General features: G+C 41.9%; 1 protein-coding gene across 1 annotated transcript; it reads left to right on the top strand.

The window, feature by feature from the left end:
- Positions 1 to 26875, top strand: ATXN7L3 (ataxin 7 like 3). Its single transcript, XM_063300596.1, has 13 exons — positions 1 to 309; positions 7826 to 7949; positions 8284 to 8416; positions 9664 to 9835; positions 11318 to 11415; positions 12720 to 12742; positions 13586 to 13631; positions 15009 to 15040; positions 15694 to 15762; positions 17113 to 17156; positions 20597 to 20668; positions 21943 to 22076; positions 23650 to 26875. Exons 2-13 carry the CDS (start codon positions 7899 to 7901, stop codon positions 23799 to 23801), a joined length of 1026 nt encoding a protein of 341 aa, XP_063156666.1. The 5' UTR covers positions 1 to 309; positions 7826 to 7898; the 3' UTR covers positions 23802 to 26875.
- Positions 26876 to 27986: the final 1111 nt, after the last annotated feature.

Raw genomic sequence — 27986 nt, 5'->3', positions numbered from 1 at the left:
GTTCGGTTGAGCCTCTATTGCAAAAGGTGTTGCTCCCTCCCTTTTCCTTCCCTATTGCTACCGCCAATGTTGGAACCGCTGTAGAAGAAAAGGAGGTGGATGTGCTAGGCCGATTGACTTATCCATCCGACCGACTCTCCCTTCTCTTCCTCCTGCCAGGGGCCTTGCGCTGAGCTGGGGCCCGGTGGGGAGGGGGCATGGCTGCTTCGCCTGGGGCCCGGCAGGCCGCCTGGGGGGCAGCCACGGGCCATCGAGGGGGAGGTGGCCGGTTGTGAGAGTTCTCTTCCTCTTCCTGCCCCGTGTGTGGAGGTAAGTAAATGAGGTGGGGAGGGCAATAATTTGGGGAAGGCTGAAGTAAAGTAGGGGCAGGGGCTCCTATGGGAGGGGTTAGGGGCATGCAAATAGGCAGGGGTTCGGTGAAGTAAGAAATGGGGTGGATAAACAGGTGTGGGATGCAAGTGAGAACCAGGGCTGGGGATTAAGGAAGTGAGGGGATTGGGAAAGAGAAGACTTGTTTGCTCAGAGAGCTGATTTAAAAGATAATTAAATCTTTGGAGGAGCAGCTACAAAGCAGCATTGTTCAATAAAGCCTCTGTGATCAGGAGCACTGTACCTCTGACTTCGGGAGGCTGAGAAAGAAGTGGGGAGAGCTATTAAATCTACCCTTGCTTGCAAGCTTCCTGGGGCATTGGACTACTCACTGCTGGATACTGAAGGCTGGGCTAGAGGGACCTTTGACCTGATACAATAGAGCAACTTTCTTCTTTGTATAGGATAAATTATTGGCGGACAGGCTTAACAAGAATTAGCACAGGATAGTGGTTAGATGTCATACTAGTGCAGGAGAGGCCCAATTAGAAATCTCCAGTTATAAAGCTTATTAGGTAACCTTGGGCCTGGCCCACCCACTAGGCTTAGTCTTCTTCTCTAGGCTGTTGTCAAGATAAAATGAGAGGAGGAAAAACTTGTGTGCTGCCCTGGTTTTGCTGAAAGACAAATGGGATATAAATGTAGCAAACCAACCAACCTTCATTGAACCTTCATGTTAAACCCAGCTTATCTCAGAATGTGGAATGTTGGGAACATACAGCTGAAAGTTTCCGAGGCAGATGTTTAGCTGCTGGGGTAAACCAGATGCTAATTTGAGCAATCCTTGATCTGATAAGGCAGTTGCTGAGCAAGTGAGGAAGAGTAACCCAGTGGGGCTGGGTAAGAGCAGAATGTGACCGGCAACTCCTTTTACCAGATGGAATATTTCCCGAAGGGTGTGTGAGAAGGCAGCAAGCGGGATGAGTGGGAGTGGAAAAGTGAGAATGACAGTGAGATTGAACGAGCAAGGATGAAAGCTGCCTTTCCCAAAGTGGCGATCTCCAGATGCACTGATCTCCAGATGCACTGCAGCCGTACTTCCTGGCTGGGAATTCCCGGAATTGCAGTTCCAACACATTTGGAGGTTTGAGTAATTGGGGTTGAAGGCCTGATGTTATTTGTGATTTGCTTACAGACATGGACCTCATACAGATGATTATAATGAAATATGGTTATCCTTTTTTCAAACTTTTATGTAAAAATTTTACATACTTATATGAGATGTCAGCCCTCTGCAGGATGAATGCCTCTTCACTGAAGGTTATGGCATTTTAGTAGAAGATTTTTCTTCTTCCTTTTTTGCTCCCCACTAGAGTTAAAATCTCATCTCCAAAAAGTTGTTGCCTACTACAGATGTAATTGATTGGTGCAATATCATTGTTGTGATTACAGCCTGGATAGCTAAATTCACAAAGCTAACTCAGTTGATAACCCTAACCCGTTTGGGGAGAGAAAAAGTACAAGATAGCCCGAATAAGCATATGTATTTGATTGTTGTGTGAAAGTCACTGGGAGGCAAAAAAGGAACAAGACCTTTTTGTACTTCTTAAGATGGAGCTGAAAGTGACTAATCCAAGTTACCCAGCTGGCTTCCATGCCTAAGGGAGGAACTAGAACCTGGGTCTCCTTCACTTCAAGTCCAGCACTTTAACCACTATGCCACACTGGCTCTCATATCTATTTATCTATGTTCTTTTTTTATCTCTTCTTTTTTCTGTTTAATTAAAGGCAAAAAATATGGTGAGATGTAGAAGACTCAGCTGAAGAAAATGGATTAATAAATGAAATTAGGAGGAACTGGCAGTGATGTTCAGAAGGGTCTGGAAATAGATGGATGGGTATAATGGAGCAGGGCTGAAATTTTGGATGAGGGAGGAGTTGCTTGGATCTCAGAAGAGGCATGGAAAGTGTGGAATAGCTGTGAATGAATTGTTTTGCAGTCTTCCCAGTCTGATTCCAGCAGCCAACTTGGTTAACCTGGGTAGGGGTGATGGGAGTTATGGTGACTAGAAAACTTAAAGGTCACCAGTTCCTTTTATTGGGGTTAGGTAAAGGTAAAGGTTTCCCTTGACATTAAGTCCAGTCGTGTCTGACCCTAGGGGGTGGTGCTCATCTCTGTTTCAAAGCCAAAGAGCCGGCGTTTGTCTGTAGACACTTCCATGGTCATGTGGCCAGCATGACTAAACGGAATGCAGTTACCTGCCTGCCGAAGCGGTACCTATTAATCTACTCACATTTGCATGTTTTCGAACTGCTAGGTTGGCAGGAGCTGGGACTAGCAACGGGAGCTCACCCCGTCACGCGGATTCGAACCGCCGACCTTCTGATCGGCAAGCTCAGCAGCTCAGCGGTTTAACCCGCAGCGCCACCGCGTTGCTCTTCTGCAATTAGTATTATTATCTGGTTTTGTTTTCAGATCTCTACCGGGACTTTGAAAATGTTCAGCCTTTAGTTACTTCATCTTTGTTGTTTTGCCAGTCCTTTCTCTATGTAAGTCGAGGTAGGACTTAGCTCCAAGACTTATTTCCAATGCTGATGCTTTCTAGAATGTGGGGCATAATAATTGAAAAGGCAAAGTTGCCTCAGAGCAGGAATGCATTTTCCTCTGTGTCGAGTAACTGTGGCTTGTACCACCCCATGGATTGGGAATAAAGGAATCTGGGGGAGGCTCAGTTTTATTCCAGGCAGGGAGCTTGTGCAGCATCCAGTGTTACCCTATAAAGGCTCTACATTTGAGCATCAGTTCAATTTCTGCCCTGCAGAAGAGATAAAGCTACGCAGGAGAAGGGCAGTCTCCAAATTAATCCTACACAGTATTTAAGTACCTGGTGGAAATTTCAGTTTCTGGTGACCAGAACTGATTCTGTAGCTTGAAGAAAACATTGAAACCAAGTGAAGGGAGCCATTGATACAGCTTTTCTGAAAGGCACTCCAAATTTAGAGAGAGAGAGAATTTTAGCTATTGCAGAATTTGGTGGTACAGGAACCGAGGAGAGAGGTGATGGCAGTAGGAGCAGCAGCGTATCTGAGGAAGAGCTGTGAATCAGAGAGAGATTAAGAAGTGAAACGCCAGAGTCCTGGATAGGAGGTGGTTGGAAGTGGAATAGAAAACAATGGGGGCTTCAAGAGATGCTGTACAAAAAGTAGCCAATTTAAATAAGAACATGATTAATTCTTCCCTATTTGCAACTTTTGATACAAATGGCGCAAATAGGTGGTTAAACTAGCCACCTTTGTGCAGTCTTGTCACTGGTAATGAGAGAAGTGGTCTTCTAGTGTCCCAGTTGGACAATCTTCCTATTTGGCAGTTTTGTTTAGACATGGTTACAGTGTCCAGGGTGAAGAGAGGGTGATTCCAGATGGCTGGCTGCAGGGAAGCATTAGATCTGGGGCACCCTATAATGTCAGGGGTTTGTTTCCTCTTTGTTAAGCTAATGAAGGCTGCATCTGGTGTTAAAAGAGTCCTTTCCCCAACAATAGGGAGCCAAAGAGAGTTTCAAATTATTACTAGGCTTTGCAAGCCCACCCATTATTTGTAAGCTAGCTCTATTAAAGAATAAGGGATGGGTTTCTCTTGAGCAAATCCATCACAATACATGGTGTGTGTAAGAGGGAGAGAGGGAGAGACTGGTTCATTTGCATCTTTTAGTCTATCAACTGCAGATGGCAACTCCCTTAGCTTAGGGAAGTGGCAGTTTCTGCATCCCCATCTAGACTGATGCTAGATTGTATGTGTTTTTATGTGTTTTCATATGTATATGGCATTGGCAGCTTATTGTTCTCATTTCTCAGTGCCAACCACCCCCCAAAAATGGGGAGGGGGAGATTTTTAAAAGCCAGTACCCTTTGTTAAAGGGTTCTAACCTTGCAATGGTGTAGTAAAACATAGGTTAAATTATTAGTTGGCATCACATGTTTAGGCATCCTGTAAAGCAGGGCATTGCAATGTTAAAAAACCTGTGAATTATACATATGTGAAACAGCTGCCTGAGAATAAGAATATAGGTTTGTTTGTTTTTTAAAGATGTGTTATTGGACCTCATTGTCCTTAGAAGACAAGAAGGGAGGTTTTGAGTTACGCTGACACAGTAGTTCTGTCTTTCATGTATGTTGTTCTTATTAGATTTTTGTCCCACCATATATGGTGTGTGTGTGTGTGTGTATCCCCCCACCCCACCCTAAGGTGGTCATTTTTTTATTCATACAATGCGTAGCTGATTTGCGGGCTGGGCATCTGAGTTTGCTGTTAGTTAACTGGACTACAATCTCAGCCTAGTTTTTTTCATGGTCATTCTCCCTTTTCAAAAGTGAATAAGAGCTCATTAATATAGATGCTTCTGCCTCCCTCTCCTCATCCCTCCCCCTCAAAACCATTGAAATGTAGATCGCTTCCTTTTTGCTCTGGGGCTCCTTATTAGCAAAGCTTGTACTGTGCAGCCCAGGCTTGCAAGGGTATTCCAAAGGGGCCTGATTTTTCTACTCTGTCCTGTGGCTATTCACACTGACACAGCTTCTCTGAGGGCCTGAACAATCTCAGAAAAAGAGAGAGGGAGTTAGCAGAAACTTTTTGAATCTTGGTAATAACCATGTCATAATCTAGTTTTATATAATCTGGTACCATTTAAAAAGAGAGAGAGGGAGAAAGAAAGCTGTTTCTTTGTGGGCCCTGGTTTCTGTGGAAGGGTGCAGGGGAAGCTCAAGAGGAGTCAGACAGAAAGTGGGTGGGTGAGGGTGTAGATTTGGAAAGGCCGTGGCTCTTAAACAGATTATTTTTAAGTTTCTACTTTCTTCCTTCTTGGTGTTCCCTGCACTTGACAGGTGAAGAAAGGTGAAAGGTCCCCTGTGCAAGCACCGAGTCATGTCTAACCCTTTGGGGGGATGCTGCTTTTGCGACGTTTTCTTGGCAGACTATAGTGGGGCGGTTTGCCATTGCCTTCCCCAGTCGTCACCTTCCCCAGCAAGCTGGGCACTCATTTTACTGACCTCAGAAGGATGGAAGGCTGAGTCAACCTGAGCCGGCTACCCGAGAATCCAGTTTCCGCTGGGATCGAACTCGGGTCGTGGGGAGAGTTTTGATTGCAATACTGCTGCCTACCCCTCTGTGCCACATGAGGCTATGCATTTGACAGGTGCCCCACCTTAATCTCACAGCTACCTCTTGAGGCTGTTTTGGAAGGCATTCCTGGCATGTGTTACAGTCTGTCCATGCAGTCAGTAAATGCAATCTCCATGTTTCGAGAGATGAAGATGCCTGTATCTTTGGATGGGGTCAGTTTGTTTTATCACTTTACCTTGTGCCCTCTCCCATTTGAGGTGTTGCAGATATTTTATCCTTCCTTTCCACTGTGAAGTCGGCAACTGTTGCAGCTGGAGATGGAGTGTTGGACATTATGGAAACTGCCATTTCTAAATGGTGGGCCTGGTTTGTTTCTTTATCTGCTGTCTGAGATTTCAGTAGGCATCACTGCTGGCTAGAAACGTAAGTCTGTGTTGCCCTTTCTGAAAAGCTGGGACTCTCAGGCCACTGAAATATACCCCACTTTCTCCCTTTTTCATGCTCCCTAAGAATCATGGGATATTTATACAGCTTTGCCCTTAACCAGTTTCAACTCATTTTTAAAAATATTGATTAATCTAGATGTTGCTTGCATTCTCAGCACCCTGAACATGTCTGCTTTTTTTGCTACCTCATGAGGTTTATCTAACAAGAGGTTTGAAAATATAGTCAGGTCCTGGGGAAATTTCCAGATGTCCATTAATTCCAGAAGGATGAACTGTGTAGTAAAAGCTTGTAATCAATATATTATGGCAAACAATTGAATGGAACACCCACTTTCTAAGATACATAAATGATGGTGTAATGTAGGTAGTTTTTATTTTTCATTTATTTTCTATTCCACCTTTATTATTTTTATAAATAACTCAAGGTGGTGAACATACTTAATACCACTTCCTCCTGCTATTTTCCCCACAACAGCAACCCTGTGAGGTGGGTTGGGTTGAGGTAGAGTGACTGGCCCAAGGCCACCCAGCCGGCTTTCATGCCTGAGGCAGGACTAGAACTCACAGCCTCTTGGTTTCTAGCCTGTTGCCTTAACCACTAAACCAAATTAGTATGGATGTGGAGAACTGAAAAATGTGAGTTGGATGGTGAAAACTATATAATGGTTCAGACTGAGCTACAGATAGATAATTTCTTGGTTTAGTGTCACATTTGGAAGCCATTTATATGTTCTTTCTCAGTCCTGGCTTCCCTTTCCCACCTGAAATGTATAACAACATTCCCTAATCTCATGCCTTCCAGATGTGCTGGATTATAATTCCCAGAATTCCCAACCAACTGATAGTTGTAGTCCAGAACATCTGGAAGGCTGTAACAAGATAGTATATGTGCGCAACTTTAAATACTTAACAACACTAAATAAACATGAGATCTTATTGAGAAGATTAAAGTATGACATCCATAAAAATGGGAAAACATAACTTAGATGGCATTATGATAGGGGTGGGTGGGGAGAGCATAGTTAGTATAGCTCACTGCCAAGAAGAGAGAGGAACATGTGCTTCCTCCAAGCTAATGACAAGTCCTGCATTGTGATTGACTGAAGATTGTATAGTGGAATGTGGATGTGATATTTCTAATACTTGGTGTCTCTCAGAAGCTATGTCAGTAGCTGGAATGGGCCACTGGATAAGGGAGTTTTAAGGCCATAGGTTGTTAGGTATCAGTCTGGTTCCACAAAATGGAATGAAATTTTACAAAGTGGAGGAGAAAAAGAAGCTTGTTGTATTTATATTATAAATCTCTAATTCAGATTTATATCCCATCTTTCTACACAAAACAGTGCCAGAGGAAGAGAGTGAGCTGTTATATTGAGCTGTAGTCAACAAGTGAAAGAGGATGGAAAGGCAATCTGGCAGTTTGATTATTTCCCAGGAATTAGTCAGGTAGTCAGAGGTCATGATCAGGATGCGCCATGTTCTAAGCACTCAGTAACATGCAACTTGTTAAGTTACCATCTACAGTACTTTGGTGAACTACATGAACTCTGAGGCTGAGCCCTGTGCAGGAGGCCATAATTCCTTATCATTAACACATTACCACACTATAGCAATAGGCCTGTCAGTTGGGGAGGCAGATAAATATGGTAAAGTGGTGGAACGTATATGAAAAAATGAGAATAGATATGCAAAAACTGTTGGAGGCAAGGGCCATTTACAAAATAGGGTTTTATAAACTTTTATTTCCTTCAAGAATGCTTTTTCAAAAATGGCTCTGAATCAGCCCCAAAAGGCACCTTTCTCAAAATTAATTGCTAATTTATAGGTTTTATCAATTAATCTGTCATCAATATTTTTGCCCTAGATAGCTTCTTACTCATTGCTTTGTTTTCCATTTTGAAAGTAAGATTTTCCTCAAAGTGATAATTGAATCATTTTGCCTGTCCTCATATAGGGGCATCCCTTCCCGTTTCAGCCTGGCCTCTACTATGTTGCATTCTCAGCATCTTTTCTGATAGCTGTTGCAAATGAAAATGGAGGAAATGACTTTGTCGGGCCTGGATAACAGCAAGTTAGAGGTAAGTTGCTAAGCTTTTGATGGAGCAGCGCCAAGAGGACTATGGTGAAATGGATAGATTAATGGGGAAAAAAATCTTGCATATTCTTTTGGACAGAGGGTGAAGAGCCCATTGTCAGTCAGGGCTTAGCTTAGATAGGTGTGCTGTGAGTCATCTATCTGACTTTTGTATATAGATATAAAGTGAAAGAGACTTTAAAAATTGTCATCATTATTTCCTGAAAGTGAACACTTTCTCTTTATATTGGGAAATATAATATGTACTATAATGTATAGGTCTCACCAATGTCCCCTGTTCTTGCTGTTGTGACATTTTTGGTCTTGTTGCCTTGCAGGCTTTGGCTCATGATATTTATACTGACTTGATTGAGGATACTTGCCTGGGCTTGTGCTTTGAGGTGCACCGGGCTGTCAAATGTGGTTACTTCTTTCTGGATGATACAGACCCTGATAGTATGAAGGACTTTGGTAAGCGTGTGTTTGCAGCCAGTGCCTTACTATATTTGCTTACCAGGGTCTTGTTTAGATGTAAAACCTTGCTTCATGGTGTAGTAGAACTGATATTATTCCAGGATTACACATACATTGGATTCACAGAACACACTAAACATGCTTCTCTAAAACTGGGTTACAAAACATATTTGCTTTGTTATGGCTGACATTTGTCTAGGATACATTTGTGCAAACCCAGCTATAAACTTATCCTTAGCTAAGCATACACAGCTGCCAGTTGGGCTGCTATATTTTTGTTTACAATCAGACTTGCTTGCTACCACTTGATCTGGCTCACATGTGCATTCAGTGTTATGCTCTGTCTTTTTGCTGTAGCCCAGCTGGTGGCAGCACCTGGCTGACCATTTCTGGGGCTCAGAAGCTAAGCAGAATCATGCCTGATTTGTAATTGAATGGGAGATGACCAGGAGTACTAGATCTGTAGGCTAGTTTGGGAAATAGAACATATATGCTGGAAGAAGGCAGTGGAGAATCACTTTCGTATTGTTGCAGAGAAAACCACACGGGCATGGCCGTGAGGTCACCAGGAGCCCAGCTTAACTCAAAGGAGAATTTGTTTTTTTAAGAGAAGTTTAAAGCAGGAGTGCAAACTGTTTTGATGAACTGAACAGTACTAGCTTAGCTCAAAATTTCATCCTCATATATTGCATTTTTATTCTGTCTCTTCTTAAAGGAGATCAGAATATCCTATATTGTTCCCCACTCACCCAGCCACCACTGTTTTAATTTTTATTGCCCCTATAAAGGTATGCTAGGCAAGTGGGGGTGGGGGGAAGAGAGATTGGCCTACGGTTATCCAGGGAGCGGCATGAGAGCTGAATCTGATTCTCATTAGTCAAAGTCTAGTAGTTTGAAGTGAACAGAAGGAACTGCAGAGATGGGGAAAGGAGGAGGATTTAAAGAGCAATGCATGTGTGTCTGTTGGCCAGAGCCATTCCAGAGACTGGAGGTTCCTGCCTTCTCCTCTGTGACTGAGAGGATCTAGAGTTGCTCTGGTGGCAACAGTGATGACCACATTGTAGGTCACTATTCTCCTTGTGATGTTTGTCTTAAAAGAAGGACAAGCTGGATGGTTTTTAACCTTCCATCAGTCTAAACTCTACTGCTCTTTGGTGAAACTCTTGAGATGCTTCTGTATGCAGCTCTTCCTGGCTCTCTCTTTAGCTGAGAGACTGAGACCCTTCTTTCTTCTTTGTTTACAGAAATTGTGGATCAACCAGGGCTGGATATTTTTGGCCAGGTCTATAACCAGTGGAAGACTAAGGAATGCGTGTGCCCAAACTGTAGCCGAAGCATTGCTGCCTCCCGCTTCGCCCCACACTTGGAGAAGTGCCTTGGTATGGGCCGGAACAGCAGCCGCATTGCCAACAGGAGGTGAGGACGTGAGAATGCTCGGAACGTTATAGGTCTAGCAGGGAAAGAGCTGAGACCAGGAATGAGATGTTTGAAAACCAGAAGAAGTATCAGAAGAAGAAAAGAAAATCCAACTTTGGGATTCCTATGATTTTACTCAGTATCAAGTTATGCTTATCCTGTGCTTAAAGTAATGCTTAATTTTTTGTCATGCTAGGCTAAATTCTGCACCACTGAAAAAGCTGAACTGATAAATGGCTTATTTTTGCATAACTGTTTTATATCTATTTGTCACGGGGAAGGATGTGGAGATATGAAAAGTAGTAGAGGCAATCAAATCCATGTTTCTGTACAGTGCCTCTGCTCCCCACAGCTGCTGAGATACGGCAAGGGATAGCCTGTGACTGCAAAATGTTGAGGCCAAAAACAAATTCCCTGCTGTAGACATCACGATGGAGGGATGCACTCAGCACAATGTGGTGGTTTGATCTCCTCTGGCATTCCGGTTAAGGGACTGAGCTGCAAGTCAGAAAGCACCTGGTACAAATTTTACCTGTGCAGTAACTTTGTTGATTCTAAGTAGCCTTGGACAAGCGGCTCCTACTTGTCTTAGCCTCTTGTTTCCACTGCAGTTTGAGTCTATTTGTATTGACCTGCCTTCCAGGGTTGCTGACAAGTTTCATGTGAAATACTATCCGGTCTGTAAACCAGCTTTCCCCAGTTTTGGCACCATAGTGGCTGCTGAATTCTGGAAGTTAAAATCCATGCGTAGATAGCACCCAGGTTGAGGAAGTCTGCGATACATGCTAAGAAATATAGAGACCTCAGCTGGTAACTAAGACACTTGTTTTGCACTGGACTCTGTCTTTTAGTACACTTAATCCTACAAAGTGTCCAACTTTCTATTTTCAGGAAGCCCTTTCTGCATGTTCTTTTTTGGTAAGATCCTTTGGTATCTGTCTGAGGATTTGGGAACACGTTCTAGAGCAGTGGTGGATATAAAGTGGATCTAGATTTACTGATAAATTTAAATTATGTGCAGTTGATTAGGGGGACTTTGCTGCTTCAAACTGTTCAACAGTAAGCAATAAAATAATCTCCCCTTCCTCCTACTCGCTATTATATTATTGCAATGAATGGGTAATTTGGAATTCATTTTTGTATGGAAGGATTGCAAGATCCATTCAGTGTTGTTACTCGGAACCAATTTCTCAACTGAGGGTCTGAGTTTCTAGTTTTAAAAGCAAACATCAATTCTGGAGATCTGAACTCGGCTCATCCCTTTCCTAGGATTTATGCCCATTTCAGATAGCACACTTGCCAGTCTTCTTTGGGCTTCCTCACTGCCTGACAATGCCATGGAACCGCACTACACTTCCTGGCAGCCACCCCTTGCATGTGTTAGTGGTTTGGAGTAGAAAGCTGCAGTTCTAACTGCAGTCTCCCACCCCAAAAGAAAAAGAAAGGAACCCATTTTCTTTTTCCCTGTTCCTACTGCTGCAGGATAGCAAATAGTAACAACATGAACAAATCTGAGAGTGATCAAGAGGACAATGATGACATAAATGATAATGACTGGTCGTATGGATCTGAGAAGAAAGGTAAGCTGAAGCAAAGATGTATTTGAGTGCATGCTCTTTTGTAAAGATAGTAGAAGTCTCTTTCTAGAATGAGGAATTCATGTTGAATTTGGCTGCCAACTCAATCAGAAATTCTGACAGCTAGTTAGAACTTAAGGCCCTTCGGGTGGAGCCTTGTGGGTTCAAAGGTGCAGCTCTGCATTCTGAGCACTTTGTGGTGCGGAGTCTAATGCAAAATATTTGGATTCACATAAGGTGCCTAACTTTGGTGGGGAAGAGGCTGCCAATGCCACATTGAGTTATTTTTGGCCAGTTTTGTACTACTTTGAATCTAGAAGGTCGTACAAATAAAAGTTTTCAGAAGTGGCCCTCAAGAGAGTGGAAAGGCTTTGGTTTGCTTTGATGGATGGATGTTAAAGAGAAACAGATTTCATTATAGCCAAAGGCCAGAAATACAGAATACTGTGAGAGTCAATAAAATAAAACATTGAAAAACATCAAGGTGGTTATCAAGTTAACTGAGTTTTAACTATGGGAAACCTTGCATTAGTTGGTGCCTCATTTTTATTGCTGCTGCACACTACTTTGTTGCAGTCCAAGTTGTACAGAGTTTGAAATCTGAAAAAAATAAAATCATAAAAGTTGTCTGTTCTTCCAGAGTATTGACAAAGCAGGGGTAAGATATGCATTACTAGTGTCCTATAGACACTGCAGTAAAATAACACATGTTGCACTGTTTCAATATTCCTGGTTCCACAAGAGATCTTAGACAAAATATTATACCTAACCTAGAAAAAACTTGAGAAATGTAAGTAGGAAGAGCCAGCTGGCTGCTTCCCAAGAACCATTTGTGGCCAGGTCCTGTTTCCCTGTTCCAAGCTATTTACTTCCACCTGGAACTCAGTATCAGTTAATCTTTGCAGAAGTGTATGCTTGGCACTATCATACCCTAAGGATCATATGAACCTTGCTGATAACCCATTTGTCATTAGTCTTTGTTCATTATGCCAGCTTGATGGAAAATGATCATCATTAATTGAAGTAAACTTGAGGGAGAAGAACTAGAGTTTAGCCAGTACTTTAACATCAGCCTCTATGCCCTAACCTCACTTTTAGGCATCTCTGTTTCTAACTTGAGATGTGCATTAGCTATCTCTCTGGCTACCACAAGTATAGACCTCAGAAATTTGGTCTGTACCACTTCAAGAACATTCTTCCCAACATATAGACCACCTGGGCTCCATACAATTCTGGGCCAAAATTTTAGCTAGAGAAGGTTTTAAGGGGATATGTAATAAAATAGCTCCTTTTTTCCTCCTACTTAGCAAAGAAGAGGAAATCGGATAAGGTAAGCTCATGCCTTTTAATACTGATTTAGCTATCAAAGTGTGCATGTCTGACTCTTTTGCAAACAGCAGTTGGCCTTGGAAAAACATTGAGCAGAGACACTGGTTTCTCTCAGTTTTCATAATCTTACACTATTTGCAAAACTTGGCTTGCAGAGTCTCATGTGCATTTGATTGAGAGCTGAGAAATGCTGCTAGAGGTAAGGGCCCTGAGAAGCAAGATTGTGCTTCAGTTTGGGTCCTCTAGGAAGGTTTTTCTCATCAGTTTATTCAGTGAGTCTAGAGCTCTTTTCTCTTACTTAATGCCACATGGCTCCTATGAATTGTAGGCGGCTATGTGCTCCACAGGTAGTGCTAGACAAAGAGGAAGAAAAAGCCAAGGCACCAGATGTAGAAAAAAGAGAAAGGGCCTGTAAGAGGCGCAGAAATATTTATAGATCTCACCACATTTTTGGAATGTAAGTTTTCCTTGCCAGACACTCTAGCAATGAATGTTCCATTTCTGTACTTCAACAACATTCTTTAAGCCTATTTGTTTCACAATAATTTCTGTGCTTCCTCCATTTTAAATATTAAAATATCTATAGCTCATTTGCTATTATTTAGGCACCAGATAATCAATTAAAACATTTTTAAAACCTAAACCGTCTGCAGACTGAATTGCTGATACTGATGTTCAAAACCTTGAGCGAATAGCCTGATCTTTGCCTACCATTGAAATGAAACAATATTGGAAAGTCTGGCCTTCAATATGGGGAGGGCTTTAGTTGCAGGATCTATTAAATTCAGAGTTGTACCACCACCACCACCAGACTAGTCCCTTTACTCTTCCTCACTTTTTTCAGAATCCCAATTCTCCCCGAAGATCCAAGTCCCTGAAACATAAAAATGGTGAGTGCATTGTGGAAAGTCATCTTTCATTGTTCCCACCTCTGATCTCCATATGACACAATATAATGTACATTGCAAAGAATTTCCCAAGCTCCTGTAGAGCTTTTGTGTATCTTAATTAAAATTAAAATTTGGAGTGGAGAAGATACATACTTTTTGCTTTGTAACTGCAAGCAGTACCTGCCTTTGGAAAGCCCTCTTTCCTTGTGTTTCTGCATGCGTCGTGGATGTGGGCATGCCAGATGAATTGGAGGGACACCAGCACAACTAAATCAGGAGCTGAACAGCAGTTCTCCAAGCATGGATAGATCTGCTGGGACAGATGCATCAGAACACCTCTTATGTGGCCAGACTTTCAGATGCTTCAGCTGTGCTTGATATAGTAGCAGGTTTCTCACTGAACTATAACACGTCTCAGCATTGTTAGGCAATTACTGCTTTAAGCATGCTGTGGGAAAATGTAAAAAGAGAAGATCAAGGTTAACTGATGTGCTGTACAACCAGAATATGTTTGGTCAGCCTGCTAAATATCTCAGTGGTTCTTTAAATAGGCCAAAGCCTGCTTGATTTGAAGTTTTTAGTGGAAAAGCATGGGCAATGGGCACTATGCTCAGGAAACAAAGGAGAGGTGGTCATGGCTTCCAGATGGATCGGGCATTTGGAGGGAGGGCATAGGACAGATTAGAGTTACCCTATTTGGACTGCCCAGATCCAGACCACTACCAGGGAAGAAATAAATAAATAGAATTCTAGCTTTTTGGAGCCATCTATTAGGGTGCCCATGATCTGGTAGCCCTATCTTGGACAGTCTTTCACCGGCCTGTCAAGTAAGAAGAGGAAACTGTGGCCTGTCAAGCATTTGGAGGAATCTAATGAAGGCTTGATGGACTGTAGATGGCAGGTAGTGATGGCAGTTGGGTAACCCAGAGCAGATGGGCCTGCTTAAAAGAGAGCCATTCATGAATGGCCACAAGGAATTACAAAGGACTCCTGAACCACAGGAGTCCTGGATCACCCTGGAAACTTGACTGGAAGGAATGGGAGCCAGCCTCTCTCTTGGCTCACAATCTGAGCTTGCTTTCTCCACTAATTAAGCCTCCTTACTGTAGTTTGAGTAAAGCATGTTTTAGGCTGCTTTAGAACATTTTAGAAGGCCAGTATTTTTTCTTATGCAAAATTGAACATTTGGGTTTCCTAAGGCATAATTTGGGGGTGGCTCCATTCGCAGCTTGATATGCAAATGGCCATATGGAATATATGAATTGGCCTTTAAAAACAAATGCTAGTTTTCTGGCATGTGTACTGATGAGCATCATGGTAGAGGGAGACCACATGTATTGCTACTTATGTGTATCCTTTTTTTTTCTCTTCCCATAGGGGAGCTGAGTGGTAACTCAGACCCATTTAAGGTGAGTTTAGTTCGGCACAGCAACTCCATCCTATCATACTACGTTCCTCCTCAGGATGTCAGGAAATACAAGATCTTCTACAGTAGCTCTGTTTAGAGGCTCTATATGTGCCTGAGTCAGCTTGTCTGAATACAGCAGTGGCCCTGGAGCCCTCTCCCACCATATTGCCTGAATCTGATGGCATAAATGCCTGCATTTAAAAAAAAGGAAATGCAAGAAAACTGGAATGACAGCCTAAAAGAAGCTTATTGCCATTTTTAACAAAAACAGTGAATGCACCCTAGGAATCTTAGTATTTCCTTGTTGCATTTCATTGCTGCAAAGCCCCATCTGTTCTGCATCATTGCCCTATCCCTTGTGGCCTTCAAAATCTCCTAAAGTTAAATGGGGCTCCCAATGTTGCTGACTCCAGAATAGAATAGGATTTCATAGTAGCGTATGTTACATTTTTATTTGTTATTCTATCTTCGTTATGCTATCTCAGTTGTTTGATTTTACTTTTGTGTTACATATTTTCAAATTTTGCTGGTCATTGACCAAATAAACAGTATTTTAATTTCATTTTAATTTCATGGTTGGAAATGTGAAGGAAAGGATTGCTGTGATTTATTTAACACTTAAAATATCTGGGTGTGGTGTGTTCTCTTCCCTAGTATAACAATTCTGCTGGAATCAACTATGAAACTCTGGGCCCTGAGGAGCTCCGTACTTTGCTAACTACGGTGAATACCTAGCTTTTTTTCCTTCTGGCTACTGCTTCTGTGTGCTGTTGTTTATTAACAGTTAACAGAAAGAAACCAATGCTTATTTATTTGAAGGAAGGTGCTTACCCTGAGGAACACTGCATAGGGTCTGCATAACTGATCATTAGAGCCTGTGTAGTGCTTCAGATTTGATTTGGAAGAGACGTTCAAAAGGAGAACACAGCCCCTGCCTATGGCCCTTTGAAGTGATTTGAGGACTCTTCAGACCCTTAAGGCTAGGTAATATTTAAAACTTGTAGGCATTGTTTATTAGGGCTTGATATTCATTTAACTACAGCAATGTACAGTTGCTGCTCTATTGAATATGAAAGAGGGAGGGTCCCCAAGCAAGACTTTGGCAAAATGAAGGTCAAATGATGCTAAAGTATAGGCAGGTAGCATGAGGATTAGTGTACCTAATCAGGAGTAAGAAAGGAAAGGGAGGTGCCCACTGTTGTGGAGATATGATCTGCTGGCCTAATTAAAATAACTACTTAGGCCAATTCTATTACATTTTATTCTGGAAAAGCAACAAACCTGTGAAGGTTCGTTGCTCTGCTCCAGCCTTCCCCAGTCTGGAAATACGTTCGTTGGCTGTGGAATCTAGGGGCTGGAGTTCCAATGCACCTGGAAGGAGAAGATCAATATACTTTTTAAAACTCCCATCTCAGTTGGATTGCTTTAAAGGGGGACTTTCCTCTGCATTACATATTTGCCCTTCTGAAGTAGAGCCCTATACAGCTTCTTGAACCAGGCATTGCCCCTTTAAGGTCTTGAAAGATGGCCCTACAAGGCTTACTGTATTCTGCCTCACTTGCCTCCCTAACTTCTCTTTCTTTTCCCCTCATTTTCCATATCTTCACCTGGCTACGTTTACTGTCACTTGAAGTTTGTTTCTCTCCCTGGCCAGCCTGTTGCTGAGAATTCATGCCTGCATTTACAGCTCTGTCTGAGAGTCAAAATGCCTTTTACTTTTACATTCCAAAAGAGTTGCTTTTTGAACATTTAAGAGTGAGAACTATCCATCTTTTGATGCACTCATCTCTCAGGGTTTCTGCACAAGTCGCTAATCTGATTGTGGCTCATGACTGTGAGAAGATTAGCCAGAACTAATAATGTATGCAGAGATGAAACTGGTCACTCATAGGAAAATAAAGGACTAATTTTTCATGGCACTTAATGCGGTTCTCTCAAGACACACAGTTTGAGCATTTGTAATGTAAAGTTTGGCTAGAATGGATTTAACTTGCTCCTGAACCCTTGATAGAGTTTGCTCTTGTAAAACCAACCTACCAACCAACCTTATGCTGTATGGTCCTTTTTCTCTAGCAATGCGGGGTGATCTCTGAACACACCAAGAAGATGTGTACACGGTGAGAACAACCTTCTCTCTTAGTTTTTGGGTGCCTTTTTGAGTTGCTTTGGTTGCTAGTGCAAAGGTTTCTAGGTCACAAATTTGCCCTATTTGCAGTTGCTGGGTTGGAATCTAGCTTGCTTGTGATTAAAACTGGTCTTTTCATTGCTGTTCGCTCAAAATAGAATTCACACTCGGAAAAATATGCATTGAAGACTGAAGGGGGAAAAAGTGTGTTTCCACAATTGGAGGAACTTGCAAGATACTTGCCACCCAAGTGAAGCCCTATCATTGGACGCAATATTGCAGAAAAATGTTGAAGAAAGAAGTGGGAAGGGAATTCTTTCTCCCCATTTAATTTACCCTCGCAACTTTAGGGGTGGGGCTTTCCCTATAGTAAAGTATCTCTTGCTAATCTTGACATATCAAACATTGAAATAAAGCTAGCTTTTTAATGTATTTTCAAAGATCCTTTTGGAAAAGATCCTTAACTGTGTACAGATGAGTAAGCAATGGGTTTTAACTAGTTTCTTATGACAGATCCAGAAACTTGGGAGCTACACAGCAGCTGTATAAAAGCTTTCTGCATAATTCCTTAACTGCAAATTAGTCTTCCATGCCTGATCAAAAGCTAGATATATTTTACTCATTAGGAAGAGTTGGGAAGTACCTTTTCAGACTAACACATTTTATTATAAGGCACCAGATTTCATGAGCTGCAACTCACTTTATCAGAATTGGGGAGTGACTTAACTGCTGTAGGATTTTAATACATGGAGTGAGGCTGGAGAAGGTAGGGGAAAACAGGATGATTATACAGATGAAGGTTTCACGGGGTACAGATTACAAATTCCTTATCAATTGACAATTGCAATGTGTTATGTTTGTTGAGACTTTCTGAGATAGGCTGAAAATAATTGATGTATGTAAGCTCAGCTGTCTCCCATTCAGTCGTGCTGGCAAAGTCTCTCTTTGTTCCAAAACTATGAGAGACGTTTCTATAATGGAGTGTCCTGGGAAGTTAAAATGCTCTGCTATTACTTTGTCCTTGATTCGAGTCCTGGTGTCAAACCTGGCTCAGTTAATTCTTTCGTACAAAGTCCGGTCTGTTTGTCCTCTCTAAAAACCAGAAGGGGACTACTGGTAGTTGATGGCATACATGACATTAGAAGAACAGCATGTGAAGACACCTCTAGTCTCATGTATGGAATTGTTGAGGACTGTGATGGTGGTGTTAGTGTAAATGTGGGGCAAAATTGACATTTGGGCTGTTGTAGGGTCTGATTCCCATGTTAGTATCTTTGTCCTGCTGTTTCATATTGCATGGGAGAATTTGCTTAAGGTCGGGTGCTGTCTGTATGCTAGTACAGTCCTACCACCAAATGCCTGGGAAAGTGCAGTGGTAGATCCATACTTGCATACAGACAACTGCCCATAAGATATCCCATGAAACTTCCACTTGCAAATCTCTCGTCTCCTTGTCCCCCTTCCACCCTGCCTCATCTCTGTATATTTAAAACCTACATCAGTTAAGCCACCCCATGTGTCCAATGAAGTGAGCTGCAGCTTACAAAAGCTTATGCCTTATAATAATATTTGTTACTGAAAAGGTGCTCCCACGCTCTTCTGATTTTTGGCTCTCCTCTAACAATGTTTACTTATTAGAGTGTCTGTGAGTCCTCTGTACTACATTTCAGAGTCAGGGATGAGTAATCCTTGCCCATAGCACTCTTTGTGACTCCCAGAGCCCCATAACATCCCAGAACAAGTGGGATCAAAATTTGCCATCTGTTTTGTGGTATTATAAGGGCCAGCACAAGTGCCTTAGGCTTTGCAGAGGCTTATGGCACCCATTTCACTCATAAATATCCCCAGTGGGATTTCTTTCCCTGTTTTGGGATAGTTCAGGGACAAAATAGGTGATTTAAGTCTCTGCAAGTTGAAGGCACCTATTTCAACAATTAGCCCTTATCCAATAAAGCTGCCGCCACTCACTTCAGTGACATCAGGACATCATTGTCCATGCCTGCAGTCCTTGGAGGCCCAATTAAAAATAATAAATGTGTGGCCACAGGCATGTGCAAATGCGATGTTTCTAACATTGTAACTGATCAGGAATGGAGTGATGATTGCACTCTTATCCTTTGGTCCCATGAAAATCCCACTCTCTCCTCCCTTATCAGCCTTTATTACATTTACATCTGCACTGATAACAATTGCAGTTCATGCTAATTGCTAGGCAGACCCTAGTTGGAGCAAATGTAATCAACACAGTTGATAGTTATAAAGAGCAACAGGAGGGAGGAGAAGGCAAATCCCCCTTTCCATGCATTTGATAAGAAGCATTGAAAACCATGTGAGGCACTGTTTTGTAGCAGTTCTCCTTTCACTGTGGCCAGTTTCAGTCAACGTTGGTGGGAGGGAAGGGGTCTAGCCCTAGAACCCTGCAATCTGGGGTGCCTCAGGGTTCTTGCTACTCCTCTTTAACATCGACACCAGTGTTTTTCAACCTTGACAACTTTAAGATGTGTGGACTTTAACTCCCAGAATTCCCCAACCAACATGCTGGCTGGGGAATTTTGGGGTTTGAAGTCCACATATCTTAAAATTGCCAAGTTTGAAAAACACTGCTCTATGTGAAACCACTGAGTGAATTCATTTGATGGCAGAGAGTGCAGTATCATCGGTATGCTGATGATACTCAGTTATACATCTGCATCCCTGGCTGGGCAGGTGATGCCGTTTCGGTGCTGATCCAGTGCCTGGAGGTTATGAGGGTCTGGAAGGGAAGGAACCAGCTCCAATTCAACCCTAGCAGGACAGAGTGGCTGTGGGTTTTAGTGCTCCCTGTATCCCAGCCCAAAAATGGTTAGCTAAGTGCTGCCTCCTACTAAGGTACTCTAACTTGAATACTCTGTTTAAGAACAAATTCAAATTCTGTTTCTAGAAAAAGCAATTTTTAAAATTAGATTGCATACATTGTATAACTTAAATGCAGTAGTCTATATTTCATATAACTTAGTGTACTTAATCTTCTCACAAGGTGTTGCTGAGACTCTTTTCCCTGGGAGGTAAAAATCCTGCTTAGTTTTCTAAGACTTGGCTTGAATTTGCTTCCCAATCTTAAAGCCTTCAGATTCCAGTTACAAAAGGGAACAACTTGCTTTCAGAGAAAGAATAAAAAACTGTTACAGTTCTCAAGATTCTGTACCAGTTACTAGATTTTGCCCTGTTGGTGGATGGGTATATGCAAGCAATATATGATGGTTTCAGAGGTAGAGTGGGATGCTCACGATATATTTTCCAGCTCTTAGCATTTGGTTATTCCCTTAGTTTTCCTGACAGTGTTGATCCCCTACTTCTGGAGTCTTGATGGGTTAGCATTATGGGTGATGAAGGAGCAGGAAGCATGTATTTCACAACCTGTGACTGTTCTCTGATCTCGTCCTTTGCTTGAAGGTCTCTTCGCTGCCCCCAGCACACTGATGAACAGCGGAGGTCAGTTAGGGTCTACCTCCTGGGATCCTCTGCGTAAGTGTAATGGGACGGAAGGAATGCAGAAAAGAAACTCCTTTACTCCAAAATATATTCCATGTGTTTCATACTGTTTAACCGTATGAATGTTGCTGAATTTTGCTAACTGCATAAATGAAGATGAACAACTTTCAATAATCTGCTGCTTTGCAACCTACTGTTCTGTAGGCTTCTTCCTGAGCCCCAGAAAAATCTTACTCTGATACTCTTTTGGCTTTTTAGACTTAGGCAAATCTCATCCAGACATTTTCAAGCATATCTTTCTGGGTTAGAAATCCACTCTCGTACTCTTTAGTTAAAGTAGTGGAAAATGGGGTTGGTGGGGAAATAGTACATCCTCTTGGAACTGCAGTGTACAAACCACAGGGCCTGAGACTCTCCTGGTTTAGTAGCAGATCTCAAAACATTTTGCTTCCTTGTTCATTGTCTTAACATACATTCTGTACTGAGAGAATCTACATTTGTAGGATTTTACTTCTTTTAGTTGTAAGTTAACAACTAAAAGGAACTGCAGACCCTGGGGTAGCAGCATGCTCTCTGCAGGGCCCCAAGATAGCGTGGTAAAGCCCAGTATATATTTGCTCATAATTAAATGTGTCAAAATCTTGAAAGATCAGCCATTTTGGAAATGAGACTACTGAATCTCATGTGACTTGAGCCATTTTAAAAATAATATTTTTATTTTGGAGCATCAACACCACATGAGAGATTGTAATGATGACTGAAAAGATTGCTGGCCTTAGTTGTTTTCCTCCTAGAGTAAACAGTTGAAGTAAATTACTAGAGGGAGGAGAATCTGAGCTGAAAAATGATCTTAAGTATGTGGGTTGAAATACTGGACATTTACTAAAGTGTAGCTAAATTCTCTCTTTGGAAGAGGCAACCGTTTGAATGTGGAGGAAAAGTCGAGGGCAGTGTCTTGTCTGCTTTTTCTTCCTGATGCAGGGTATGACGGGCATGTAGCCTCTTTCTGTCCAAGAAATGCATGGTGCTTTTCAGTGACATGCCAGAAAATGAAGCAAGACTAGGGCAAAATAATGAAATTTAAAAGTAAATTAAATTACTCCCTATGTATTACTCATTGTCTTCTATCTGTCACATAACTATGACAGTGCAACATTTGGAGGTGCTGTGCAAGCTGACCCGCAAGCTTTGTGGAGACTGCTTGTAGCTCTACCACCACAGGCTGGGCTTCTCTGCATAGCTGTTGCTGCAGTTAGGGTGATTGACCTCGCTTTTTTCCCTTCTCATCTATTTTTTCCTTTGCTTAGCTCACTTCCTGAGGCAGAAAGCAGTGTGGAAAATGATAGCTTTGATGTTGCAGAGAGTCAAGCCCTCATGAGTCGCCTTCAATGGGATGGTTCTTCAGATATCTCTCCCTCTGATTCAGCTTCATCAAAAGCAAGTAAGAATGTGTATGGCTGCCTGAGGAGGAGAGCAGGCTGAGGTGGTAATGACTTGCATCTTAAATACTGGGAACACGTGCCCCAAGAGAACTTTTAATTGTGAGACTGTGGAGGTATTTGCAATCTTTGCCTTGTTTACCACAGCACATTCTACTAATCAACCTGGAAGGAGCAAGGACACCAAAACATTATCACTTAGGATGTCTGGTTTATCTTGTTCATACCTAACCACAATCAGCTAAACATTGTCAGCACTGGATGCTTTCCAGCCTTTCCTCTAGTTCTTAACTCTACAGAATGTGTTGAAGTAGCTTATTTTGTGTGGTCTGAGTTGTTGGATTCCACCATGCTATTTGTAATGCTGGCATAATATGACTGTTGAATGCCGATAACTCCACCCCTCAGGAACATGCTTGAGAGGTTTCCATGTTTTGCCAAAGAATCTAATGGTTCCTTCATGAAAGGTCTAAAGACTGTTGGGCAGGCTACTTGAAAGATTATTCTTGGTTTCTTCTTCAGCTGTGGTCAGCGAATTCATTGACAATGATGAGTATAGAAGATTCTGCCCAGAATCCTCTACCATGTTCATGAATTCCATAACGGGAACACAGGGACTTCTTTGCTGATTACCTCAGTGAAAGCAACTCCCCTGCATATAGGAGGCTCAGATCCTGTGCTTCAGATATAGGGTATAACAGAGTACATAGAGGCACAATAAAGGAAAACCCTGGGAGCAATAATAGTGCCCTGAGAGAGAGAGAGCGCGTGCCAATGGCCATCGAGGATTTTGCTAAAATGCTAACCTAGCATCCTCTGTCAGTTACTGGGCTGTCTGAAGCCTGTGGGGGTTATTGTTCTGCAACATCTGGAAGCCACAAGTTTTTGATCACTGCTCTACTACTTAAGAAGTTGACAGAAGCCCAGTGGGCAAATGCTTCTAAGTTATAAGCTGGAGATGGTGTAAAAGAGTATGCAACTTACTCTTACTTACTCACACTTACAGCAAGTGCAAGTGTGGCAAATCAGATTGGCAAAAGGAACTACAAAAGAGGTACTTTCTCAGATACACGTTGTTTATTACTAGAATGATTCCAAGATCCATTTTATCACTATAGATACCACTTTAATGAAAAGTTTTTTTTATTTGATAAAAGTATCATCAATACTGACTCATAGTATTTGTATTTTCCCTGGCTGTGCTGTGCTGTGCTGTGCTGTAATGTTTATGTCTAGGTGCTGTATTATGACTGTATTGATCATTATTTATAGTTATAATACTGGGATGATTCTCCGGGGCATGCTCATCACCTGGTGACTCGCTTGTGCAAATGGGCCACCACAGATTTAACAGCAGGAGTAGAATTCATCCTTTCACAGCAGTGCTTTTCAGTGGATGTGATTCATCCTTTCAGCAGCTGGGAATGGGCAGTGAGAAGTTTTTCAAAGCACTGTAAGTTGCTGCCCATGCAAAACTCGCACACAGTCATTGGAGGAAGAGGAAGGATTTGAAAAACAGGGCTGCAAACAGGCTGGCACAATAGTTCACATGCATTCTTTTTCTCCCTGCCACAGGTACAAACAACTCTGAGTCCCGAAAAACCAAAAAGAAGAAACCACACATGAGCCTGGTAGGAGGCGCTCCAGGAATGAGCTCCAGTAAGAAGAAACTGAAGCCTAAACCGCTTGCCCCTCCTACCCCGAGCCTCTATGATGACATCAATTGAGTAACGCTGGGATGAGAAAAACAGGGATGGGGGATCTGTTCTGGTTCCTTTCTGACCCATGTCAGGGGACAGGAGCTGGCTGGTATCCTCTCAAGTGGTCCCTCGTGGACACCTTTTAAAAGAATTAACTGTGAAGAGAGATGCCTGCATGTGTCCCCTGCCCTCCTCTCAAGCCTCCCACACACACGGCATAGCCCTGTACCCACCAGATGTGTAATGAAAGACTAGGACTGCTTTGGGGAGAGTGGGCTCCCACCACTTCTGGGGAAAAGGGATGGTGGTGGTTTGAGGCAGGGCCTTAAAGGTGGACAGCGCCTCCATCAATCAGGGAGGGATCGGTCTCCCTCCTTCTTCCCCTGTTTCAATTTGTCTATTTATTGTGATGTTAGTGGATGTTCAATCATGACTATATATATGGTGGCATCGTATTTGCTTAGCAATGCTAGAGACTGAGTAGGCAGGCTGGGAGGCATCTGTGTGTGTAAACCTGCCTGTACTCTTTTGCTCTGATTGGAAGGGTATGGCAGAATGGAGAAGAATCAGTGCCTGCCCTTTCCTCTAAGAGTGTCTACTCCAGAGGCCTCTTTATTGTTGGGAGAACTGGCACAAGATTGTAGATCAGCCTCTTCCTCTCTGAGTTTTTGCCCTGCTCAGTTGTCTTAACAGGCAGAGAGGTTTGAGCAGATGTGGCTGCTGTTGTCACTGTTGCTTCCTTTCCTGACACTATCTGCTTCTTCACCAGTAGCATCTCTAAAATCCTGTACAAAGCAGCATTAAGAATGGAGGTGCATTCTTCCTGATATATGGATGTCAGGAAGCTGGTGAAACAATTAGCTTCCTTACTTGTGCTTGGGCACAAATCTCTGTTTATCCAATCTTGATGAGCCAATACTCCAAGACAGGCATTGCTTTGTACATGTAAGTTAACACACACCTTTAAGCATCCCTGACAATTGGGTGTAAATCTGAGTTGTTGAATTTTAAAACAGCTCTGTTTAACATCTCACAGAATCCAGGCAGGAAGACTATGCTCTGACCTGTCAGCTATCATTAATTCTTCTCTAATTTAGTATGTTTAAATGATTTATTTTGTCTGAGTGATTCAGTTAGTGAATCTAAACTGTGCTGGAGTATTAGAGCCAAACTCAAGTTATGGATAATGGGCTGGGAGGAAGAATGTGTGCTTCTTTTAGATTAATAGTTTTACCGTTTTCTCTCCCAACCCCAACCCCCAAAATATATTTCCCCTCCACTTCATTCCTGGTCTGTTTTATTCTTTTTACAGACAACCGCAGTTTTAAATCTAGTGCCATAAATCATGATGGTCTGATGATTTTGTAGATGGATGCTTGAAATTGCAGTACTACTTCTAGAGAGAGTATTGCCTCTTTGCTTTTTTGTTGCACCCTTCCCTGAACCTCTACAAGATGTACAACAAAAACAGGGTTACTGAAGAAGCTGTACAGAAGCCACATAACCACTTCTGAACATGTGCCCTCTTCTATTCCAAAAGTATGCACATGAAAAAAAAAATCATTTGTAGTGTCTACCCATAAGTCTACTTCACTGAAGCTTAGCTGTTTCCTCACCTAGCATGAGAAAGTTTGTAGCTAGTTTCTGCAGAAGCAGGGAATCCAAGGAGCTAATAGCAACTGTTCCCTGGGTTGAGGTGGCTGACAACTTCATTTTGCTTCACTTCCCTCTCTTTGTACCTAGCAACTGAAAAAAAAATCCTTGCTGAGAAGGTGGAGGAGGGAAACTCCACCTTTTCCACTGCTAAAATCCATAGCTCAATTCCATCAGGGAAGGCTCTCTAGAAAATCCCCAACTGTCCTGGGGTAGGAAGCTTTCAGCACATGCAGTACTGTTTACAGGGAGAATCTCTAAGGGACTGCCAAGTTCCCTCTTCCTCCCCAGAGTTCCACATCCTTTCCTGGTGCTCGTACATGTGGAGGCAAATTCTCTTTGCCATATTGCTTATGTTAAGGCATAGATGCTGGAGCTGTTGCATCTTCTGCTCCTGGAAGATGCATGACTGAATGTCCCAAATTGTTTCAGGTGTGGAAGTAGCATATATAGGAAGTTAACACTATTGAAGTTGGTTTTCTCCTCTCCTCCCCATTATATCCTTGGGTAAAAGGTATGATGCATAGGGAGTATTCTGGGACCAAGGCAGGCCTTCCTGAAAGATCTTGCTGGACAGTGGTAGAAAACCTAGCTTTGTGGTGCCCTATGTTAAACAAGGAAAACCTGTTTGCAAAGATCTTGATTTTTGTTCCTTCATCTGATCACAATCTACAAAGCATCACTCCTGTATTGCCTAGACTTCATATTTAGCAAATGTTTTTGAAAACATGACGCAGTATTCTAAGAGAGCCATGTAACATGGATCAGACAACTGCCTCACACCTCCTTGTAATGTAGCTAAGTTATTTGATGTGAATTGAATCTTTCCAAGGGAGTTGGGGTGGGGAAATGGGAAATTAGTTGCTGTTCACTGCCTGATAACGAGTAGCTACATACTTTAATTATGTACCACCAAAATGCTGGCTAAATTTATACTACTGCAGCAATGTAATAGTGGCCAGTGTGAAAGAAGAGCGAGACTAGATCCTTGTTTCCCCATGACTGCAACTGAAGCTTTTGGGATCATGTTTCAGGCAACTTTAGAAGTGTAGCATCTGGGGACTTTTGAACATTAATTTAGCAAGGGGGAGGACAGAGGTCGTCTTATTTATGGCTCTGTATCTGCACCTGCACCCGTTATTTTTTTAAGGTAGGCCTGTTTCACTTGAAAAAAAACTGTATTCTATCATGAGTGGATTAATGAGAGGATTTTAATTTGTTGATGATGTATAAACTGCACCTATGTGATATTTTTGGACATGTGCAGAAATCATTGAAGAAAGTACTGTACTGTGGTCTCTGATTTTTTAAAAAAATTTGTTTTGTCTATATAATCTCAGCTTGTACAGGTAGCTAGATATTAAAAAAAATGTCAAATCTATAATTTTTTCCTTCCCATCTATGGATTGTGAAATGCCTGTGTAAATAAACTGTAACTCTGCTTGGTACTGGTTTAAGTTATTTTTGGTTCTACATGTTTGGCTCTACAGAAAGGGAAGTTTTTTTTCTCAAAATGGTTTATAATATGATGCACATATGATGCACAATGATACACATGCTTTTCTTAAAATGCACTGTGGAATCAGGTCTTTCAAACGAACTAGAGACCCGAGTTGGTTGGTTGGTTGTTTTTAAAAAAACCTAATTGTTCTACTCTGACCTGCAGTTCCTAAAGATACTCAGAAGTACTCAAGCAATTTTTTTCCCTTCTCTGGGGCCCTGTATATATCCTTTGCTCTTCTAAAGTTTACATTAAAGTTCTTCTTTAGGCTCCATAGTCACTGCTAAGGCAGAAATATAACATGAACGCAGTAGTATGGGTAGCTTGAGGACTCTGCATCTCAATTTATATAACATGCTAGACTAGACAAAAGGGGAGGAGGTGATTTCTGGTTCAGTGTGTTGTGGGAACTCTGTCATTGCCTTAACATACTGTGTGATGCCACCCATCCCATGAAATTGTTTGGGCATAGCATGTTATTTGAAAACAGCAACTGCAGTTCCTTAACCTGGCTTGTGAATCCAATCAGCATCTTTGCACCGCACTTTGTACTTTAACAACAGACAAAATAGGTTCAACAAACAAGTGCCCTACACAAAAATGGACTTTAGAATTCTGCAAATACCTTATCCCTTCCCCAGAATAAGGTAAATTATAACATTAAGCAAAGATTGGCTTACCTAAGCTAATCATTGTTTGTAGAAATTTAATTTTACCAAATATAGAACTTGGATTTCACCAGACTATGATGTTTGTACAAACATCTTACAAAAAACCCCATTTTTCTGAGGTTACTATTGCAGCTCTTCATGATTGTTTCTGAAAGATTTCCTGATGTGAAAAGCATCAGGAAATATGTATAATATATAATGTGTGTAATAAGTACATTTTGCTATAGAAGTCTTTATTTTCTACAACAGACTTGCAAGTCCAAACAAGTCTCTTAGAAATATTTTACTTTTGGGCTGCCTATGAATAAGCACTAGCAAACTGGCCCCATGACCACTCAAATTGTTTAGTTATTTACAGGCTTTTATTTTCCCTTTAGCCTTAAATTC

Source organism: Candoia aspera, chromosome 4 (assembly GCF_035149785.1).
Source record: "Candoia aspera isolate rCanAsp1 chromosome 4, rCanAsp1.hap2, whole genome shotgun sequence".
NCBI lineage: Eukaryota > Metazoa > Chordata > Lepidosauria > Squamata > Boidae > Candoia > Candoia aspera.
Note: the sequence above shows the minus strand (reverse complement) of the source record. Positions and strands in the feature narration are given on the sequence as shown.